General features: G+C 44.0%; 1 protein-coding gene across 1 annotated transcript in view; it reads right to left on the reverse strand.

Annotated features, from left to right (window-relative positions):
• Positions 1-20,608: 20,608 nt before the first annotated feature.
• The window catches only part of LMX1A (LIM homeobox transcription factor 1 alpha), a 247,350-nt gene continuing 243,781 nt past the window's right edge, over positions 20,609-24,177 (reverse strand). Inside the window, exons 8-9 of the mRNA XM_049881113.1 lie at positions 23,189-23,359; positions 20,609-20,769 (exon numbers count right to left, since the gene is read on the reverse strand). Coding sequence (XP_049737070.1) covers positions 20,609-20,769; positions 23,189-23,359 — 332 coding nt within the window. The remainder of the gene's footprint in view (positions 20,770-23,188; positions 23,360-24,177) is intronic.

Here is a 24,177-nt window from a genome sequence, read left to right on the forward strand (position 1 = left end):
ATGTGCCACTTGATGTTGGTTCTATCCCTAGCCACTTCAGCACCCTGGACTCAATTTTGTTGCACTTAAAATGCAGATGTTGGACTAGAAGATTTCCAAAGTCCCTTGTAATGGTGAAATGTTATTCTATATATTTGTATGAGAAAGATGTATTCATTCACTGAACAAACATTTATTGAGTTCCCAGTGGTACTTGGCTCTGGAACCAAGAAAAATAACCCAAGGTCCCTTCTCTGATAAAACCCTCACTTAGGAATGCCTTTGGCTAGCATTTACGGAGCATTTATCAAGTGCCAAGAGCTGCTCTGAATGCTTTTCATAGATAAGTCACAACCACCCTTTAAGGTAAATACTATTATTAACCCCCATTGTGGCAGGCAGAATTCTAAAACGGCCTCCAATGACTGTAACTCTTGGATAATCCCCTCCTGTTGAATGTGGGTGGAACCTGTGAATATGCTGAGATATCACTTCTATATTATGCTAGGTTATATGGCAAAGGAGATTTTGGAGATGTAATCAAGGCCCCTAATCAGTTGTCCTTAAGAAAGGGGGATGATCCTGAGTGATCCTGGGTAATTAGGTGAGCCCTTTAAAGGGGCTGGGCTCTTCCTGAACAGAGATTCAAAGCATGAAATTTGATGTGAGGAGAATTGTCCATTGCTGGCCTTGAAGATGAAATGGACCACATGGTAGGGGTTCACAGGCAGCATCTAGGAGCTGAGACCAACTCCTGGTCAACTGCCATTGAGAAGACAAGGACCTCAGCCTGACAACCTCAAGGAACTGGATTTTGTTAACGTAAATATGTCTGGAAGTGGATTCTTCTGTAGTCAAGCCTCCAGGTGACAAAATAACCCAGCTGACATCTTGATTTCAGCCTTGTGAAACCCTGAGCTGAGAAACCAGCCATGTTGTGCCCAGACAACAGGCCTACAGAACTATGAATTAATAAGTGGTGTTGTTTTAAGTTGCTAAGTTTGCGGTAATTTATTATGCAGCAATGGAAAACTAATTCACCCTTTTTTATAGATTGGAAGAAAGGCATAGAAAGGTAAACAACGTGGGCAAAAAATCACACTGTCAGCAAGGGCCAGGGGCAGGATAACGAATCCACACCACCTGGTTCCTCAGCCTGTGCTTACTTTATGGTGTGCTGTTCAGCAGGGGAACTAGACCAGTAATCAAATACCTACAGTGCAGTTTACTAAGTACAAAACTTAGTCAGTGGTTAAAAAAAAGTAGTGACGATCAACCCTACCAGGGGAATAAATCAGTGGTGTGCTTCAGCCAGTTTGCATTGGCTCTGCAGAGAGCTGTTTGTTGAATATTAAGGAATTTTAAGAGCTGCCTGTTAAACTGTTGGAATCTTGAAATCAGCCACAGTGGAAGTACTTACCTTGTAGGAAACGGAAAACACTACAAATCAGAGCTTCTTCATTGTTTTTGTTTTTTTAAGTTGGAGAATAAGTTTATCAGCAAACCACTTGGTTTAACGGTTCCTTAGATATATTATGAATGGAGATTAACATATATCAAGTCTTAGAATTCAGAGAAAAGAGGGATCATTGTGTGTAGACCAGCTTCATGGAAAACATGAGTTTGTTGCTGGTTCATGAAATACATTAGGGAGTGTGGGAAGAGCATTGCAAACAGGGGAAGCACAACTGCAGAGTGGCTCAGAGTTGGGAGGAATGTCATATGTATGAGCTCCTGGAGCAGGGGGTCATACTGGGCCCATCATTCTCCATCATGAGAGGCTGGCGCAGGCCAGTGTCCTGAGAGCAAAGCATGCTCTCCACCAGAGGGGGCTGGGTGGATCCCAGACACATACCAGATGGGGCCGGGGCGGGGGCACTTACAACTGTCTGTCAATGCGACCCAGAGGCCCAGGGCACAGTACAATGGAATGGGAAAGTGGGGATCAGGGCCCTTCAGAATGGAAGTGTGCTAATATGAGCTCAGCTTGAGACCAAGCTCATATCAGCTGGTTCCAACTGGATATAACTACTGAATAGAACAGACACGTTAATTGGACAATGGAGGCAAGAGTTGCATAAGGAGGATTGGTTCAGTCCCAGTACTGAGTAAATCCACTTGTGAAAAGTACAAAAATATATCAATATTATATGAAGTATCAAAACAACCGTTGGAAAAGAAAACATGTCAGCCTTTTACCCAGGTATGTGAGTACCAATACCATTAAAACATTTATCAGTATGTTTATTTTTTATATGCTGTATTGAACACGGAAACCCTGGCGGTGTAGTGGTTAAGTGCTATGGCTGCTAACCAAAGGGTCGGCAGTTCAAATCCACCAGGTGCTCCTTGGAAACTCTATGGGGCAGTTCTACCCTGTCCTATAGGGTCACTATGAGTCAGAATCGACTCAACGGCACTGGGTTTGGTTTTTGGTATTGATCACCCCTTTTGCACCTCCTCAGATCCCCTCAATCTTACTGCTGTAACCAGCTTCACCTAGGTACAACTGACAGCCCCTCCCCTAGGACTCTCTGCTCATCTTCCATCTTTGGTCTTTTCTGTTGACACTGTGTCAGAAACCCACCTGGAGCACACACCTGCACAGCCCAGAAGTGTAAAGAGTTACTACCCTGGGGGGCAAAATTTGGTCAATAGTAGAAGGATCCGGTGGGTAAATGCTTCCCCTTTGTCCCTACATGAATGGTCTTGAGATGCATTTCATACAGCTTCTCAGAACGTCTGATAGGATCAAGCAGCCAGTCCCCTGTATTGGTGACCAGCTGACTCCTTCCACGCTTTGCTCCACCTGTGACTCATCCTGCTTCCCATGACCATTCATCTTCACTAAGTCTCTGACCCAGCTCTGCTTTCTGGGAAGGCCAGGGTGAAACATAATACTATCTGGAGGTGTTATTGTCTTGTAGATGTAAGTGAGAGCAATGGAGATCTTTTGACCAGCCTAGCAGGAACATGGAAACCCTGATGGCGTAGTGGTTAAGTGCTATGGCTGCTAACCAAAGGGTCGGCAGTTCAAATCCACCAGGTGCTCCTAGGAAACTCCATAGGGCAGTTCTACCCTGTCCTATAGGGTTGCTATGAGTCAGAATTGACTCGACAACACTGGGTTTGGTTTTTGTTTTTGGCACCAGGAACAGAGGTTGCTGAGATGGGGGGAATCTTGGCAATACTTCCTAGTGGAAAGCTAAATGAAGCAGTTTTCTTCTGATCCTCAGATTTCCCCATTCTCCTAGCCCAGATCTTTTCAATAAAATTTGGATAACAGGCAGCACACTCATGATGGTTTAAGAGAGATTGTTTCAAATTGCTGTTGATTGGATTAAGCTGAATTTAGCTATTGCTTTTTGTCCCTTGGTGGTGCAAATGGTTTGCTCTTGGCTACTAACCTAATGGTTGGTGGTTCAAACCCACCCAGAGGCTTTGAGGAAGAAAGGCCCAGTGATCCTTTTCTGTAAAGATGACAGCCAAGAAAACCTTCTGGAGCAGTTCTACTCATTAATGCTTGGGGTTGCCATGAGTTGAAATCGACTCGACAGCAGCAGGTCTGGTTCTAGGTTTTTTTTTTTTTTTTTTAGCTATTGCTATAGCGAGTAAAATAAATCTTGTCTGGGGTATTCCTGTAACTGTGTGCTCATAGCTGAGGCACTAGTACCATTGGAAGGGGGAAATAGTTACGTTACGTTACCAATGATAATGACTAGAAAATCTCTGACATCATGAGTCTAAGAAATACTTTTTTATTTTCAATTGAGTTGTGTAAGTAACCCATTTTTCTCTTTACTTTAAAAAGGTAAACAGTTAAGGTTTAATAACTAAGTTTTTTGGAGGGCTTTCTTTTTTTGGTAAAAATAACATTTAAGCATACTATTTATTGTTGGTTACACTTTATTGCCTTCAGATGAACCGTGAGACATTTTCTGTGCACTGAATTTTGGCAATTCTTTTATATTAATGCCTGTTAGCCTCTCATTCTAGAACATCAGAAGTTGGGCTGAGAATAAGCAAACAATTCCCATTAGAAAGCTTACACTTGTTTGTCTTTTTCCTGTGCACAGTACTCTTTTCAACAAGCTATGTGACACGTTGTGTGATTATGACAATGTAAGTACAGATCATTTACAAACAAATTCAGCAGGATTACAGTAGTCTCAAAGATATACACAATAGTTTTGAAATAACAGTATAGCTCACTAATTTAGGGGCTAATGTTGATGGTTTATGGATTATCCAGGATTCTTTCTTCTTCCTTTCCTCCTCCCTCCTATTACCTTTGATGCCTTTGTTCTTCATTACACCCATCACTGGGTGGACAGGGAATCTCAAGCCAGTGAGATTAGTTGTTGTTGGTGTGCTTTTGAGTCGATTCAGACTCACAACGACCCCAGAGAACAGAGCTGAAATGCCCCATAGGGTTTCCCAGGCTGTAATCTTTATGTGGCAAAGTGGTATGAGCTACGGCTGCCAACCAGAAGGTTGGCAGTTCAAATCCACCAGTTGCTTGGAGGATGTTTTTTATGTGCCCTGCACTATTTTGAGTGCTTTTTATGCATTATCGCTTTTAATATTTGCAGCTCTAAAGTGGGTACTATTATAATTGCCTACTTGATAGATGAGGAAGCTGAGGCCCAGAGACTTAAAGTATCTACCTGAAGACCACACAGCCCAAGATAGCCCAGAATAGAGCTGGGATTTGGACCCAGCTGGGGTTGAGTCCAAAACCTGCTCTCTTAATCCAAGCCATATACTGCCTCACATTTCGATGTCCTGTCCTGTTCAGATTGAAAAGTTAAAGGTTGTGCAAATATATGGCAAATTGGCAATGTGGTAAAACACCAGTGAATAACTCGGAGCCATATCAGAGTTGGGCTGACATGACACCAAATTAGTGGTTGAAAAGTGGGAAAGAAAATCAAAATTTGGCTTCCAGATATTTGATGGACTTGCCACTGAGTTCTAGTCAGTTTGACTGCATTTTCCTCCTTAATGGTTGACTTGTATCCATACCAATCGATTCAGTCTGAAAATGCACTAACTGATATGGTAAGCCCATTCTAACCTTTGGGCATTTTAACCAACACTTTGGCTTTAGTAGGATGCAGGCATAGACCAATTACTATGCGTAATTTCTTAGTTTCCTTTCTAAACTGCTCTAAAATGATTCCTTAATGTTATGAGCTGCCTAGAACTGAGAAAAGAGGCCTATCATCTAGTGCCAAAATTACATTCATCTCAGCTTGTTAACTTTTGGAAATTTTATTTTTCCTTTTTGAGACACAGTGGCCTGTAGAAAATGTTATTTCCTAAGCAAATCATGTCTAATCTGTGCCTGAACTGCCCCTACCTAAGGCCATGTACACATGGGACGGTCAAAGGTCAGTCCTTGAGACCTTTAGGGACAATGAATCTCCTATTAAGAGAATGAACGATTCATGTAATCCCATTTTCTTAATGTGCCCGAAGAACTGAGACAAAGAACCTATGATTTTTCTTTGTTCTGAGAACCAGCAACATTCTTGCACTGGGCCTGTCATAGCTCTAGGGTGGGTAAGGGCCCCATTGCAAACCTATTTGCCCACTATAGCATACAGGAGAGGGGCCCGGACTCAGCTACAAGGTTCCTAGCTTAATAGTGTGACAACAGGCAAACCACTTAACTTCTTTGAGCATTGCTTCTCCTCCGGTATGAAGGACACTGGGTTGTCAAGGGGATGGAATGAGATGGTGGATGAGAACACTGCCAAGTGCTATACTTTGCAAAGAAAACATTTCATGATATTCTCCCTGGCCTGGGCCAGGGGGTAGTGACACACTGTTGTAACAGGCACTTTAGAGTTATATGGTAGACTGAATAATGGTCCCCAAATGTGTACAGGTTCTAATCCCTAGAATCTGTGAGTGTTACTTTCTATGGCAAAAAGTCCTAGCAGATGTGATTAAATTAAGGGTCTGGAGATGGGGAGACTATCCTGGATTATCCAGGTGAGTCCTAAATATTCTTTTAAGTGTTCTTATGAGAGGAAGGCAGAAAGAGTTGGGCTATAGAAGGAGAGGTGATGATGGAAGCAAGAGGCTGGAGTTATGGAGCCATGAGCCATGGAATTTCAAGGAATGCCAGCAGCATCTAGAGGTTGGAAGAGAAAGCAAGAACAGATTCTCCCTCAGAGGCTCCAGAAGGAACCAGCCCTGGGACACCTTGGCTTTAGCCCAGTAAGACTCCTTTCAGACCTCTGACCTTCAGAACTGTAAAAAATAAACTGGTGTTGTTTTAAGTTGCTAAATTTGTGATAATTCATTACATCAGAAATCAGACCAAACCCCCTGTTGCCATTGTGTCAAGTCTGACTCATAGCAACCCTATAGGACACAGTAGAACTGCCCCATAAGATTTCCAAGGCTGTGGTCTTTACAGGAACAGATTACCATGTCTCCAGTGGAGTCACTGGTAGGTTCCAACTGTCGACATTTTGGTTAGCAGCTACACGTTTAACCATTGCACCACCCCAGCCCCTTGCCGTCTTATTAATTCCGACTTATAGCAACCCTTTGGGGTCAAAAGACAAAGTCAAACTGTTCCATAGGGTTTCCAAGGCTATAATCTTTATGGAAACAGACTGCCACATCTTTCTCCTGTAGAATGGCTGGTGGGTTCGAACCACCAGTCTTTCAGTTAGAGGCGGAGTGTTTTAACCACTGCACCACCAGGGCTCCTTTGCACCACCTTAGGCAAATCTATTAAGTGCTTGGAATCTGTTTTCTCTGGTTTAAAAGAGAATAGGCCTTATCATGGTGTGGTTGTGAGGATAACACTTGGGAAGTGACTTGTCACCTATTAAAGCTTTATGCAAATATTACTTATTCACCCTGCTGTGGCCTTGAGGTCTTAGACATCCCTGTAAACACGTTTCTGGATCCTTGGCCTCTGGGGACCTCTAAGGCTATGAACCTCTCCTGCTCCTGCCAGCAGCTGCTGAAACCCCTTTAATGGCAGACAAAGTCTTTCATCCCCCACTCAGAGATAAGGGTGCAGAAATGGCGTTGACAATAAATTTCACCTGCCTTGCAGGAACAGCACAGAACCTGTGTTGCTGAGTGAGCATGAATGAATACCATGATGGGGCAAAGATACCTGCTTGCCTCAAGGGGCAGAGCCAGGTCAGGAGTGGGCCCTGCAGTTTCTGGGGTGGAATCCAAGCTCATTCTTCACTTGAGGGGAAATGCTTTTACCTGTGCCACTCACATGACTCCTCCCCTGCCCTATAACCAGTAATAGGTTGCTGTAGAGTGTGCCCCTTCACTGACATATCCATAGTGGCCCACAGGCAGACACCATTATTGGGCTGGCAGGTCCAACATGTCCAGAGAGGAAGCCCAGAGGCAGGTGGGAACAGAGAACCTGCCAGTTGTTGAGGCTCACCATCTCTTCTGAGGGCCAATGTAAACTCTCTGTCTCCAGTCTCTCCCCATCCAATCCATCCTCCCCACTGCTGCCAGAAGGATCTGGTATAAATCATTTTATCATTGCATTCATCTGTTTAAAACTCTTCAAAGCAATGGTTGGCAAAACTGCTGAGTCAAGGCAGCAGCACAAACTGTACTAGTAGTCATTTGCCTTAGACTGGGTTCTCTGTAGGAGCAAAACCAGTGAAGCAGATAGATAGACAGACAGACAGATAGACAGACAGATAGATAGGTAAAGATTTATCTCAAGAAAATGGCTCAAGCATTTGTAGAGGCTGGCAAGTCCCAAGTCTGTAGGTCAGGCATCAGTCTGGAGGCTTCTCCTGACTCAAGTAGCTGCAGGGGATGGTGAATCCAAGATCAGCAGGTCAAATGGCAGGCTGCTAGCTTATAGGCTGTGAAGGCTGACAAATCCCAAGATCAGCAGGCAAAAAGGCAGACCACTGATTCAAGTCCCAAGAACCAGAGGTCAGATGATGAGGAGCTGGATGCAGGATCCTGAGCAAGCTTTTCAGAACATGTATGTATGTATCTATCTATCTATTTAGACATAGATATATATAGGATGCAGGCCACACCCCCAAGGAAACTCCCCTTACAACTGATTGTCTGATGACATTGGTTCACATCAAACTACATCATTACATAACTTCCAAACCACAGAGAATCATGGCGCAACCAAGTTGACACATAACCATAGCTATCACATCACTGTATTTTTTACTTTTACACATTTGCATTAAAAACCCTAGTTTCATTTAAGAATGATGTATATGAAGCAGCAAAAATTCATTAATTTTTGAAATACCAACCCTTGAACACACGTTTTTTAATGTTGCGTGTGATGATATGGGAAATATGCAAAAATATGCCTGCCGCATACTCAAGTGTGATGGCTATGTCCAGACAAGGCCCTTGTACTATCATTTGAGTTATCAGCTAAACTAGCCACTCTTTTTGTTGAAAATACAACCAACAAACTATGGTTACACAGACTTAGTTATGTGGTAGAAATTTTCTCAAAAATGAAAAAGTGGGCTTACATCCAGCGTGAGTTCATATAGAGCAGTCCATTGCATCCAAATTAACCCTAATCCTGGAGCATAAATAGGTCAGAGAGCAAGTAATTACCTGGTGAATTCAAAAAGTGTATGTAATAAAATACAGAAAAGATTTTATGCAGATTCGCGGTCAGATTTACCACCCGTGAAGACAGAGAAGTCAATTTATGTTGTTCTTGGCCAATAAAATGCAAGTAAATGTTAATAAATTTGAGTTATAATTGAGCTAATTGTTCAGAAATTTCAAGCTAAAACTGCAACTTCCTTCTTGCCACTGATCCAATGTTTGAAATGATCCTTTTTTTCCAATGTGTGTCACCCAATATGGTGACCACTAGCCACATGTGACTATTGAGCACTTGAAATGTGGCAAGCAGGAAATGCTGAAATAATATTTGAGACATATTGGGTTAAATAAAACATAGTATTAAAATTATTTCCACCCTTTTCTTTTTACTTTTTCTAACATGGCAACTAGAAAATTTAAAATTATATAGGTGGCTCACTTCATATTTTTATTGGACAGCACGTTTGGATTGCAGGCTCAGTTCACCAATTGATGTCCAGATTAGCAGAAGACAAGGTTTGAGTCATTCCTCTGCTCCACCCAGCCTGCTCACTTGGCCAGAAACTCCTCCACTGAACTCCAAGTCACTCTAAGCCTCTGCCAGCATTTGGAAAGTGAGATAATTAATATAACATCACCCTTTCCTTCTCCAGATAACATCATATGGAACTCTCCACCTGAAAGTCAAACTCCAAGCAAATCTCAGACTGGCCATCAGACAAGGTCTGGGGACAAAGAAGGGGCTGTTGAGGGAATGTTCCAATCCCTATAGGAAGGTCAATCCCAAATTCGTCCTTTCTCTCCCTTACCCTCCAGCACTTGAGAAGACCTTCATTTTCCCTATGAAGTGCCCCCCCCCCCAAAAGACCCCTCATCTCTGAGCCTCTCCAGCTTCCTCTAACACCAGACTTGTAACCAGCAGCCATGGAATAATGGCAGGCCTGGCCTGGAGCAGCCTCCCTAGAGAACTGCTGAGCTCACCTCTCCAGGCTGATTCCCAGACACGTGCCTGATAATCCCAAAATGGCTAGTTCAAACTCACGTCCAAGTTCTGTGTTTGTATTTGCCAAAGACAACCTTTGCAGCCAAAGAAAGACTATATGTGTCAGGCTTTTACTCAGGATGCCCTGTTTTTGAAGATGTCACCATGTTCCCAGTTACCCAGGCTCCCACCCTCTCTTCTTCCCTTGTCTGACAGTGATCGCATCCTGTTACTTTATCCATCAATTGATTCCTTTGATCCCATTCCCATTGTCCTATGTCAGGCCCTGACTTTGCATTTAGAGTGGCCAACAATAATTGCCACCATATTCCACACAGCTATTAATTTTGCACTTCTATTCATCATATTCATTCCAATTTGCTGATAAGATAACTGATTTGAGGAGGAAAAGAAGTGTATTGCAATCAGTGGCAGAATTATAACTAGAGTATGTATGTATCCAAACCTGGTGCTCTTTCCACACTGGTTTCCCTTTCTCAACATAATGAGAAAAGAAATATCTGAAGCCATTTCAAGTTGTGTCTGTTTATCTAGTGCTCAATGCCTGGATGAAAAGTGAAAATTTAATCCACAATCCTAGGTGTTTCAAGCATCTGAATCTTTGAGATGTACACCCAGTTGGTTGACATGTTACAGTCCTGGATTGTTGGAATCTATACTTAGCCCTCTGTATACTACTGATTGTATTCATCGTATGCTTATTTGTCTTATATAGATTGTTAAATAACTTGTATATTTTCTATGATATAAATACTTAATAATATGTCTCATCTATTTTTTTATTTACTAATGGATAAAGTCACAAGATGCAATCACTGATCAGCCCTTATTTTTTTATTGCATTATATGGTAGTCCTTATCTCTAGTAAGTGCCCAGTAAAGATTTGTTGAATTGAATAATTTCTGATGCCTCGTGGATGAAATCCAATCTGTTTAGGGGGCACCTGAGGTTCTTCCCAATCATTTTGGCCCTAATTTAACTCTATAACCTTTTGTCTGCCATTCCCACTTCCACATGCCTACAATGTTCGAGCCACAATGGTTGTCTTCCCCCTGAACAGTGTACTTTGCTCATGCTCTGAGTGTTTCCTCCTTCTGGACTTTCTCCACCCTGTATTCCTGGCATTCCTCATCTTTCAAGGCCCAGATTAAATATCACCTCCACCATGTTGTGGCTAACGATTCTTCTCCATTTTGCCTCTATTGAACTCTGCATCCACCTTTGTTCATGCGCATATGTCTTGTCTCCAAAACTAGATGTTTATAATCACCTCCTTTATACCTCATGGGTGTTCAATTATTTGGAGCAATAAATAACATCAATGTCTTTGCTTTCCAAGCTGGTGACTGACAAATATTACAAAGGAATCAAGCAAATAGAGATTAAAAAAAATCTTTATTGATAAATTGATACATCTAATTAAAAGATGAAGCTGAGATATGTAGCCACAGTCAGGAACATGCTTTTATCCTTTTCCTCCCCCAAATTGCGGTGTATGGCTGGGAGACACATTTTTCATTTCATAGGAGTCATGGCAAGTTTAGGAATATTGTCAGAGAAGGTCATTTTGATTCCCTTTAACTCCTATCTCCCTCAGATCCTCAATACCCACACACATGATCCCTCTCAGGCCTTGTCCAAATAATACCTTGGAGCCAGAATGAAGATAACTGGCTAGTCAAGGGGTTGTGTAGTGGGTTGAATGGTGGTCCCTTCAAAGATTCATCCACTCAGAACCTGTGAATGTGAACTTATTTAAAAAAAAAAAAAAAAGGTCTTTGAGGATCTTGAGCTAATACTGACTAATCCAGGTGGGCCCTAAATCCAATCATCAGTGTCATTATAAAAAGTAGAAAACACACACACAGAGGAAACAAAGTGAAGATGGAGGCATAGATTGAAGTGATGCATCTACAAGCCAGCACTGAGAACTGCCTGTGGCAACCAGGAGCTAGGAGATGGCTATGGAGAGGATTCTATCTCAGGGCCTCCAGAAGGAGTCAGCCCTGCCAACTCCTTGATTTCAGACTTCTGGCCTCCAGCACTGTGAGAAAATAAATTTCTGTTGTATGAAGCCACCAAATTTATGATCGTTTTTTACAGCAGCCTTAGGAAACCGATACAGGATACAACCTCTGGCCGAACCTCACAAGTGCACGTGTGTGTGTGTGTGTGTATGTGCGCGCGCATGTGTGAGAGAGACAGGGAGAGCGAGAGAGGCTATATATATGGATAAATAAATCGTTTGATTTTTAAAGTTGCACTGGTAGCTAGAACTGGGGTATTTGGGAAAGCGTATACAATTGCCTGTTTATTCTCCTTCTGGAGGCTGGAAAAATCTGATTAAATTCCACTTGGGTGGTAGATTCCAAAAACATATAAAGGAGAATTTAGAGAATTTTGTTGAGATGGGGTAGGCCAGAAAAAAAACCACCTTGAGCCCCTTTTCTTTATGGAACAAGAAGACCAGCTGTAAAGTTGTTCTTTTTGGAGCACTGATATGAACCAAAGTCACAGACTAATCACTTCATCCGCTACCCGCCTTATCTCAGTTGACTCCAATTACCCGAGAATAAATTATCTAGACTTTTTACTCTCCATCTTCGTAGCATGAGGGGAACAAAATGAACTTAGTTTTCCCCCTAATGTGGCTTGGCTTTTTGTGTCACTCAGGATTAGGCTTGACTGTGCGTGACAGAAACTCGAAACAATAGTAACTTAAACAAAAAAAGGATGTTTATTTCATAAGCCCTGGTGGCACAGTGGTTAAGCATTTGACTGCTAACCAAAAGGCTGGCAGTTCAAATCCACCAGCTGCTCCTTGGAAACCCTATAGGGCAGTTCTACTCCATTCTGTAGGGTTGCTATGAGTCAGAATCGACTTGATGGCAACAGATTTGGTTTGGTTTTATATGTATGTATATATGTCAGGATGTTGGCAGTTCAGGGCTGATATGGCATCTTGGATTCCTCAGGAATCCAGGCTCCTTCTACCTTCTTGTTTCAACATGTGTGGCTTCCATTTACAAGTTCACTTCATGGTCTAAGAAAATTACTCCAACTATCACATCTGCATTCCAGCGAGGAAGCATGAAGTGACACAGAGGAAGGGAAGGGCACATGCCAGTTGTCTTTTAAGGAAAGTTCCTCAGAGATGCCACGTGACACTTTTCCTAATCTCACTGGTCAGAACTCAATCAACTGAGCAGACTTAGCTGCAATGGAGGCTGGGAAATGTGGGCTTTATTTCAAGTAGCCTTGTGCCTAAAGGTTGAAGATACCATTTTGAGGGAGAATAGATTACAGGATACGAATAGCCAGCTCAGCCACACCTTAAAATCAGGTGCCTTTGACTTATGCTAGGGAATTACTGGTAACACCCTCCTGTCACCAACACCTTCACCATCAACCTGACTCAATGACTTCAGTTCCACCATTAGTCGATTGACCACTCCAACGAGAATACTCTCTACTCATTCTCACCTGAACACGCCTTGCATCTTCACCTCTGAACTTTCACCCAACCCTGTTCTATTTAGACAACCTCACTCCGCTCTCCACCTATCTAAACTCCACGCACCCCCTTTGAAGTCTCAGTTCAAGACCCACTTCTGGGAGAAGCTTCTTCTTCACTCCCTTTCTCCTAATAACCTCTTTTCAGAACTCCCATAGCACACACTACCAGTAATCTAATACTTGGCACATATAGCCACATACGTTGTGTTCACATGAGAATCTTTTACCTTCAACTGGACTGTATGACCCTTTGTAGGCAGGAAATACCTTGTGACTTCTTTGTACCTCTCACAGCACCTGGGCATGTATGTGTTCCTAATGCTTCTATGGACCTTGCCACTTAGATGCTAGGGCTAAGGGAACAGATCCATCTCGGAAGATTGGTCTTGGAAGATCAATCTTGGAAACAGATAGGAACTGTGGCAGATTTGGGGTTGTGGCAACAGAAAGTATTCAGCCATCTTGGGAAATAAATTCTAACCAAGTTTCCAGTGTTATGCCATTCCATCAAGATGCAAACCCTGGGAGAGAGTGGTTGGCCTAGCTTTGATTACACAGGAGCCCAGGTCACCTTGGTTTACAGTCACACAAAGACCACACACAATGGAGGAAGGTCAACTCCCCACAGGAATCAGAATGATCTTATCAGAAGTAGGCTAAATGGATGCTAGGTGGCCAGAAAACCTCAAATGCCTACTACAGGGCTTAATAAACTTGTGTTGATTGAGTGACAGTGGCCTATTCTGAAGACATTTTGCACTACAAGATACTAGGGTAACATCTCTAGACCTTTTCATTGAATACCTTAGAGGGCATTTTTTAATCATATTTTTTCCACACATGGTAGCTAGATAAAACTCTATAGAAAGGAGGACTAGAATTAGCATTTGATGGGAGGAGGGCACTAAGAGAGATGAATAAAATCTCAGCTCCATCATCACTTACTCAGAGAAACCTTCTCTGACTTTCTGTTGACTAGGTCAAGCCTCCGTATATCCTATTCCCTTAGAGCTCTGAGTCCTCTCCTTTATGGTTCTTAATACAACTGCAAGTCAAATTTACAAGAGGTTTTGGTTAATGGCTATCACACCCCACTAAGCTATAATCTCCATAATGGCAGGGTTGATGTCTCTTTTTGCTCACCTCTATATTTCTATTACCCAGACTAGGGCCTGGAGTATTCTTTCTTCCTATCTGTTTATCTGTCTGTCTATCTATCCATCCATCTATCATCTATCTAAAGAATTAAAAGAATAAATAAAAAGAGACCAGAAAAACTGATCAGCTGCACAGCTATATAGGATAGGTCCTTCCCACCATAATCAGAGGCAGGCTCCACCTTTCCCTTCCTTGGCACATGGAGTGGCAGGGGGAGGTGAAAAGTATTGACAGATTAGCTAATGCACTATCGACTAGTGGCTGGGCTACCCTAGGCTCCTTTTCTAGACTCCTCCCCTGGAGTGGAGAAAACCAATCAAGCGGTGGCAGCAGTAATCCTGCTGTACAGATTCTGGGGAGGAGATCAAGTTATTTTCACTTTTATGTGGGTATCTCTTCCTTGCTGTGGGCATCCACCTAAGTATGAGGATTCTTTACATGGATGCTGTGTTCCCCAAGGGGCCAATCTACATATGCCCTCCTGGGACACAATGATAAGATGCTCTCCTATTTGTATAGCACTTCATGGTCTACAAAGCCCTTTCCTGATTACTTCTTTTGATGCTTACAACCACTAACCTGGAACATAGGCAAGGCAGCTGTCATTGGCCCATTTTATAGATGAAGAAATAGAGGCTCAGAGCCTCGCCCAAGGTTACACATCTACAGAGCTTCAAATATGACATAAATTTCAAGAACAGAGTGATCTCTAATTCTCCACATCATCTACCTGTAGAGAGACTATATTTTTAGCATAAAAACTTCAAGACCTTCTTTTGATCTCCAAAGACCGCTCTCTTCATGTCATTGAACAAAATGTTGCACATATCAACAGAGATCCAGGAAAACAGTATGTTAATTTGGTTCTGGATCAGTTGTAACTCTTGTTGGTATAATTTTATTCTAGTTAAATTGTGTTATTGCAGCCCATTTTGGATTGAATTAGTACATTTGTATTTGTGTGTGTGTATGTGTGTGAGAGAGAGAGACAATTTGATTTCACTGGCAGTTCAAATTAATTTTGACCTTCGGTTTGGAATTCACAGATTAACTTCACTTTTTTTTCCTATTTTTGATTTATGTTAGGTCAACTCAAATTTCTCCCAGGCAGACAAGCGTCAGCTGATGAGTCCAGGGGTCTCCACTTTGATCCCAGCCCTCACACTGTCCTCTCTGAGGCAGGCCATGAAAAAAAAGGTAAAAAGGTGTCTGGAAAAATCTCCTATAACCTGGCTGTTTCTCCTTGGGGGTCAGACTTCTTAATGTTTCTTTATTGGAATTTTATCTGCATGCCTTAAAAGCAATAACAACATCCAAACAAAGCACTCCTTGACAATTCTGACTCAGGCTGTGTAAGACCTACATTAAGATGTGCAGTGGTGGTGAGAAGCCTTCCTATCTCAGTTCAACCAGGGTGCATTCTTCTTTTTCTTTAAATATGGAGACTCCCACAGACCTTCAGAATATTTCACCAATGACAAAACCATGGCACAAGGCGCTGCAGCTAACATACATCGGGCACTTTCCATGTGCCAGACACAGGGTTAAGCATTCTGCATGTTTTATCTCCTATGTCCTTATAACCCCTCTGAGGTAGCTACAAGCTCTGTAGGTGAGGAATCAGAGGATCATCTGGTAAGTGGAGGAGCTGGGATTTGAATCTAGACATGCTCACTCCAGGGCTATGCTGCAGGCAACTTTGCCATCTAGCAAGCACTCAATGAAGCAGTTGCTGAATAAAGGTAGGAACAAAGGAGATGACGGAAGGATGCATGGATGGATAGATGGTGGATGGATGGATGGGCGGACGGATGGATGGTTGGATGGATGAAAGGGTGGGTGGATGGATGGATGGGTGGGTGGATGGATGGATGGATGGGTGGGTGGATGGATGGATGGGTGGGTGGATGGGTGGTTGGTTAGTTTCATTCTTGCCTTTCAGGGAGAAATCCTTTTAAACCTAAAAGGAACCCTAATAGCACTCTAGTAAACCAAGCAGTGTGAGGGTGCTATTACCATGCCTGGAACATAGTAGTTTCTCAACATTGTTTGAAATGAAATGTTGCATGAATAGGAGAAAGGAAAGGAGAGGATTATCTACTTTGAGTACTTTCTCCTGTACAGTTAAAGTACTCTTCCACTGGTGGAGATGTGGAAGATGACACATCTTTGGCTTCAATGTTTATCAACAAACCTCTCTGGTACCTATACAAAATTAAATAAGATAAAGCAGAGAAGCACAGCTGATTCCTCTTGGTGACTTTTGCATTATCTTCAGCAGGGCTGGGTGAGCTAGATTTTGGGCAGAGGGATGGGAGACTCCAGCACGGGAAATATGGGTGAAGAGCAAGAAGGAGATGGCCAATGGGAGAGGAGGGTCTAGAGTAGGGTGACCAGGACCCCTGGGAGAATCTGCTGGAGAATGGAAATACATGTTCAGTGGTTTGGTAAATATATAATGTGATAAAGGCAAGAATGGGTCAAGAGAAGAAGAGAGAGGATGAGTGCGTATGTGGTTGGATCTGGGTGAAGAACAAAGATGGAGGAACAATAAATCAACAAGTATTTATGCATGCCTGCTCATACCTACCACTATGCTCGGCAAGAAAAAAAAAGGAGAGCCTGCCCCACCGAATTCAGGACAGAATGTTATCTCTTACGGACATATAGGATGAGTGAGTACAAGGAAAGCAAGAGTCAACATCCAAGTGGGTGTTGCCCAATGAGGGATGCCCAGCCACTTTATCCTGGGCTACAACTATTCTCAGAGTCCTTGGGGTCAACTCTGAAATGTACAGATCCTGAAGGAATTTTAGATATGCAGGTTGAGTGGAAGAACTAAAAACAGAGATGGAAGAATTTGTCTGATCCATCCATCCACCCGTCTGTCCATCCATCCATCCAAAAACATTTATTGTCTTCTATAAACGAGGTGCTAAGGATTTCTGTCCTTTTCCTCTGAGAGCAGAAATAGCAAAGAGTCTCTTCTCTCAAGAAGTTTGCTGTCTAGCAGGAGAAATGGACAAGAAAACAGACATTATAATGCTGTGTGATAAGGGCTATGAGAGAGACAGCACAGGCTGCTACAGGAATCTTTTGGAGAAGCACCCTGGCAGAAGCTGCCAACAGCTCAGCAAAATCCACGCTCTCTTCTCCTCTTCAAGGCATACAGCTAGACCACATTCCCAGCCTTCTTACAGGTCCGAGTTCCCATGTGAGTGAATTCTAGCCAAAAGACAGTGGTGAAAGAGACATGAGCCATTTCCAGGCCTAGCCCATAAAACCACCCTCTTGCATTCTTCCTTTCTCTTTTCCCCTTCCAGTTGGCCAGGATGGAGCCTACCAACCCCCAGTGAAAGCTTGTAGCCATGAGCTGAAAATGGAAGAGCCTTTATTACGCACCAAGAGAGGTGCTCTTCTAACCTGAGCTCCCTCGCAGGTCTTTTATGTGAGCAAAAATATAAATTTTTATTGTGTTTGAGCTATTACATAATTTTTGGCTTTATTTGTTACAGCAGATAGCACTAGGCCAATTACTATAATACAGGTAGCTAAAAAAAAAAAAAAAAATTTTTTTTTTTAACCCAGCTTTGCAGGCTTCTCTGTGAAGTCAAAGTCCATGCTGAATTCTGAAGGATTAAGCAGCTTTGAAATAGGCAAACATGAGGAGGAAAGGTCTCGTGCACAAGGTCCTTCCAGAAGCTGGAGACCAGCACCAGGGCCAGCCCAGTGGAGGCCAGCTAGAGATATGGGCTTCCTTGGTGGCTCCTCCTGCCAGCCTGACCTTCTAACTCTCATTTCTCTCCTTCTAAGCCCTTAGCAAGAGGTAGACTCAACTTGTAACATGGGGTGCATGTGCCTGAAGTAGAGTAACAAGCCCTGAAGAATTGCAAGTGGATGGGAAGAGATACAAAAAAAAAAAAAAAAGTGCCACCATTGTTTTACATTCATACTGTTCCCTGACTACAGAGCCCTAACAATTGCCCACCCATAGATTACATTTAAAATTGTTGACTACTTTGGGGGGTCCTACCAGGGGAGCCACCGCCTGCTGCTCTGTTCCTCCACCCTGGCTAGGCTTCTGCCTTCAAGCCTGCATGAGAAATTCTTCTGCTGCGTGACTCTGATTTCCAAGCCGGTGTTCAACCACTACATCTTGCAAACTACTCCACCACGGTGGGCTTCGTGTTCCCTGCGCCTCCCTTGTGCTGGACCTTTGTAAATGCTGGGCTCTACTCTTGGAGTCCATCTTGGCAGGAGGGTGAAGACCACTTTATCCTTATGTTCTGCTGTAGACATTCTTCCCATTCATTTAAGCTTCGCTGTAAGCTCATCCTCATGGCCCTGTTAACCAAACACCCGCAGTCCCTGGTTCCCTGCCCACCAGCCCGCCCCCGAATAAACAACAGCTCATTTGGAAGAGGATTTTAATTTCATCTTGGTATGCCATTGAGGAGTGGAACAAGGATCTCTATTCGCTTTCACTCACATAGTATCTGCTACATTCTCCAACTGATCTTTACCACAGAAACCTGAGGAGTGAGACAGCATCGGCACGATTTTCACTACCAGACTGGCGTGGGTTTCATGGTGGTTTCTATAAATTATAAACAAGAGCACACAAATCCACACAATGTAGACTTCACCATCAGAGGACATGCTCCCTCAGGCCTTGCAAAGCATGAGGGGGAAGTGTCGCCGTGTCCAAGTCTCCCATGATGTCCCAGGAGGAGGCCAAGCCCATCATGGCCCTTCTCAGAGGAGGGGCCCAAGCTGACCCTCTGTGTTCCCCACTTCCACATTCAGACTTTCCAGTGGGTTTCCTAGCACAGAAGTATCCCATTTAGCACCACATTTGGGGAACAGGGTGTGGAACTGTCCCTGTGAACAATGGCTGTTGGGACTTCCGTGCGCAGGGTCAGGAAAATGAGCTGGAAGGAAGAGCCCTGGATTCCCACCTGGACCACCTCTCCCTCCATGAGCTCCACAAGCCTGTTGAGAACAAACCCTCTACAGTAGGGGTCAACAGACATTTCCTGTTAAAAGGCAGAGAGTAAATATTTTAGACTTTGCTCTGGTATACAGCCTCTGTGACATATTCTTGTTTTTTTTCTTTAACAATCCTTACAAAAACAGGCCTGTACAGTGTAGTTTGCTGACCACCGCTCTAGAACACCACAGTTCCCTTCTCCGCCCCCTCAGCCTTAGCCTTTTTACCACCTAAGGACTCCGACACCCATCTGAGCTGCTCTGCCCTGGTACTTCTGCCACCCAGCAGAAGGGACTATGGCAGGCCACGCTGCCCTCAGAGTGAAGGAGCCCTCCTACTCTGCAGCCCCAGCTCCTTTGCCCAGTGATTGGTTTAGCTGGATTTTGACCAAATATTAGGTATTGTTCTCCCCCTGCTCATCTATCCTGGGGGTGCATGAAGCCTTGGCGCTGCCCAGTGAGGTAGGTACATGCTATTAGCCTCATCCTGTACCCAAAGACGTTGGAGCTCAAGAGCACTGCCCAACAACCAGAATTTAAGAGAAAGCCCAGGAGTATGGGCTTTGAATTTCCTACAAACATGATTAGGGACTCTTCTGTCCCACCCATGCTCAGTGATTCAACCCCCAGAGAGCAAGAACCCACAAGAGAACAGTGTCAGCCACAGAGTTTCTTCCCAGACCTCAGTCACACTGTCTGAACACAGAATGAACTAACGCACTCAACGCCATGGGGCTAGATGGGGCAGCCCTCTCTACCCTGCCAACAAGTCTCTCCAAACTAAAAATAAAGTTTATAAAAGTAAATTATCTCATTTTATAACTTAAGTGCATCAAGCATTTCCTTAAATATAGTTCACACTGAAAATAAAGTTACTTTTGCTGTACAGTTGATGTCTGTTATAATTAGGAATAAACTTTGAGGATAAAGTATGAAAGGTTACACACACACATCTATCTTTCCGTCTGTCTGTCTGTCTGTTTATGGGTGTATAGATGGATAGACGTATGCACCTCTTGACAAGAGCTTCCCCAAAATGGCGGGAAGTTGTTAGGCGTCTCTAGGCATCTAGTTTGCATGAGAATGTCTATATTAAAGGTCCCTGTCCTTAAGGATAAACACATCTTCAAATCTAACACTAAGACTCTTATTAGAAACATTAAGCTAAGCAATCCATAATGTATTCAGTCTTTGGAAATGCCGAGCTACACCATATCATTATACAACAGCATCCCCGACAAAACACCCACCCCAACCCACCTCTTCCCTGGCCACCCCATTCTACAGCCAGCCAACCCCTCAAATAATAGGGTTGTTCCGTTTGGGAGCCTAGCCACAGAACTCGAGGGGAAGACTCAAGAGGTGAAGTAAGAATTCTGCATGGAATACAGGTGGTCAATGGGGTTTCCCACTCTGGACTGCAGGGGCCCGGCTTCTGAGGTTGCTAGGAAACAGTCACCCAGGTTACTGAGGGAGGTGTCATCACTATCCAGGTCATGGAAAAGGGGCTCAGCACCTGAAACAGAGATGAAATATTGGCATGAGTTTCTGGAGGAGTGACTCACTGCAGTGCTAGGAAATTCAACTGCACTCACCGAGTATTGCCTGAACGTATCCCCCAAGTGAAGCTTACTGCTGGGTGCTGGAGAAGAAGGGAGAAAGGGGGGTGGGGGGAGTCTGTGCAGAAAAGTTTCAGTAACCGGTTGCTGTTGTGCATCAGAATACAGCTGTGCTCCACAGGGTTTTCAGTGGCTGATTTTTTTTTATTCCTGAAATAGATAGCCACGCCTTTCTTCCAAAGTGCCCCTAGGTGGATCAAACTTTCAACCTTTTGGTTGGCAGCTGAGTGTGCTAACCAGCACAGGAAGTAGGAAGGAACAAAATCTCTGTCCTTCTTTCAGGGGCCTGTGTCTAACCAAAACCCACTGCCGTTGAGTTGATTCCGACTCACAGCAACTCTATAGGGTTTCCAAGGCTATAAACCTTTACGGAAGTGGACTGCCACATCTTTCTCCTGCGGAGCTGCTGGTGGTTTTGAACTGCCGACCTTTCTGTTAGCAGTCAACTGCTTTACCCACTGGACCACCAGGGCTCCCCTCCCTGTGTCTAAAGTGCAACTGAAAACGATATAAACCAGGATATGACAAAGTGCTTAAGTGCGCTATAAGCAAATGTCAGGATGACTAAACAGAGTGTGGCAAGTGGGCAGGAAATATTGCCAGAGGCTGGAGAAACAGGGCAGGGCTCCTAGAGGACTTGGGCTTCCAAAATGCTTCCTGAAGGAGGGACGGTAAGGAAACAAGCCTCAGTTCTGCAGTGAAGGGTAATGCAACCTCTCTTGATAACATCTGTCCTTTCAAACAACAAGGGCATCCTGAGTGCCTGCTGTATCTCCAAATTTTTACTCCAAAGGAAAGGAAGGTCAGGTGCCTAATTGTAAGTCATTCGCACTTGTGGGAGAGAAGGCAGCAGGGTGAACTGTGGAACGGCTGAGGGACCACTGCGACTTTAGCAGACTCAGCAGGTTTTTACCTCCACTTCAAGTAAATTGAGGGAGAAAGATGTGGCTGTCTGCTTCTGTAAAGACTTACAGCCTTGGGAACCCTATGGGGTAGTCCTGTTTTGTCCTACAAGGTCACTGTGAGTCCGAATTGACTCCACAGCAGTGGGTGGTGGTGTGTTGAAGTAAACGGGAGAGATGAAAACTGGAGTTTATAAAACATACCATCTGGCTTCGATTATTGATTTGACTAAAGGACTCATCACAGGTGTCCTTAATGTAACAAGACCCCTGGGATTCTGAAAACTTAAAAATTTACAACAACAAAAAAAATCCCTTTGCCTGTTTTCCCACAGCTGTGGAGTGAAGGATGGCGCCAATGTGACATGTATTGTCTAAGGAGGCAGACAGGATGGAAGTCACCAAGCACGCACGCGTCTACGTTTGTGTGCACGCATGAGGTTGGTCAGGGAAGGCCCTGCAAAGGGTCAGATCTCAATAAATGTTTGCTGAACGTATGCCATGGGAAGTGGCAATATACAGTTTTTTTTGTTTTTTTTTTTAATGAAGGATGTTGTTTGACAAAACCTGGGAGCTGAGGTGTATGTCTCAAATGCTAAAGTTTTGAACGCTTGCTGAATAAAACTTTATTCAGGGTTCATCACCATTACAGAGTATATTCCAGTGTATTACACAGGCCACTGACTTTCTCTGTATAAAAATGCAGTGGCATCTATTTGCCCCTGAGGCTGAACTTGAGCCCTCCACTTCAGAGCTCACCCCACCCCAGCAGGCCCCCCACAAGGTCCACCTGTTGCCCATGAGCTTCAGCAGCAAGCTGGGCAAGTGGGGGAGGCTTAGCTCGGTACACACCCAGCATTTAAACCAAGCCCAGTTAGGACGTAGGGAAGAGACACCTTTCACTTGAAAAGGCCAGTTTTTGTGTCATGAATTACACCTGCTAGTATCTCTTTTTTTTTTTTTTTAGTATCTCTAGTAGAAAAACCCAAACGGAAATTTTGTTTGTGTACTTTCAAGTATTCTCTTTCTTTAGGTAAAGGTTTGCTGAATCAAGGCCTTCTGCCCATATCAGCATTAACGTTGCTTGCAAACATTTAAGTATGGGATTCCAGCATAGAACGCAAGATTTGTGAAATCTGATTTTTAATTTCAATTATTAAACCAAATTAAATTTCAATTCTTAAACTCACAAGCTTTGAAACCGAGATGCAATGAGACCGTCAGGAACGAACATGCACGTGGGTCTTTCTCCTGCAGCCACTGGGTAGGTTATCCCAGCACTACTCTATGAGACACTGGTTCTGCTTTGGGGCTTCAGTGAGCACCAAGGAACGGTGTTATGGGTCTGGGAGGGAACCAGAAACCTACTCAAGCAAGTTGTGGGAGGTCCCTGTGGGGCTTGAGGCCCTCTTACCATAGGGGTGCATGTGGTCTCCAGGCATCTGGGGTGGGGTAAGCCCCTGTCGGAAGGGATCCGAGCTGTAGACACTCTGCTCGATGGCCAGGAGCTGCTGAGGGGTGGGCAGAGACGTGTAGGGGTTCATGATCCCTTCCATCCCAGTGCTCCCACCACCATTTGTCTGAGCTGTGGGACAAAGAAGAAGGTGGGTCATTCTCAACATGCAGCCCAGTGTCCCAGACTGGGAGACAGGGCCACAAAGCATCCTCCAGCCTTCGCATCCCCCAACACCCAGCATTCCTTCCCAGCAGTGGCCTTTGTTCTGCTCCATAGAAGGAGGAGTAGGAGAGGCCGGTCAGGGCAGGGCAGGGAGCCCTGGACTTGGAGCGGATGTGCTGGGTCTGAGAGCTCCACCATATAAAAAACCTCTTCATATGGCTGCTACTTAAGTGTCCTCAGTCTATGGCAGGTGGCTTCCCTCAAGCTGAGTGATCCAAGAGGGCCCAAAGCAGAAGCCACACAGTCTTTGATGACCCCAGAAGTCACACCCCAAGTCAGCCCTAATTAGTATGGGAGGGGACTACAGAAGAGTGTGAATACCAGCTGGGAGAATCATCGAGGACCATCTTGGAAGGTGGCTACCACACAGGCTGTGTGACACTGGCCAGACAATCCTACTTCCCTGGGTCTTGGTGTTCTCATGTATAAAATGGAAGGAAATGAGGTGAAGTGAGTGGCTTCCAGCCTCTGCCCTACTGCAGGCCATCAGGGATCACTTTGGAGGGTAGGGATGGGGGGAGGGGGTTGAACTCTGAGATCTTCCTTGAAATATAGCACTTGAACAAAAAATCCTGATGCCATGCTCTGGTTTGGCAGCCACTGGAATACAAGAATCTAAAGCTCCTTCTAGTGGTAACCCACTAGAAGCCCATTGACCAAGCGGGAATCACCATACTGGCTCAGCTGAAGTCATGGAGCTGATGTGAATATTACATGAGCTTCTG

The sequence above is a fragment of the Elephas maximus genome, chromosome 3 (assembly GCF_024166365.1).
Source record: "Elephas maximus indicus isolate mEleMax1 chromosome 3, mEleMax1 primary haplotype, whole genome shotgun sequence".
In the NCBI taxonomy this organism is placed as follows: domain Eukaryota; kingdom Metazoa; phylum Chordata; class Mammalia; order Proboscidea; family Elephantidae; genus Elephas; species Elephas maximus.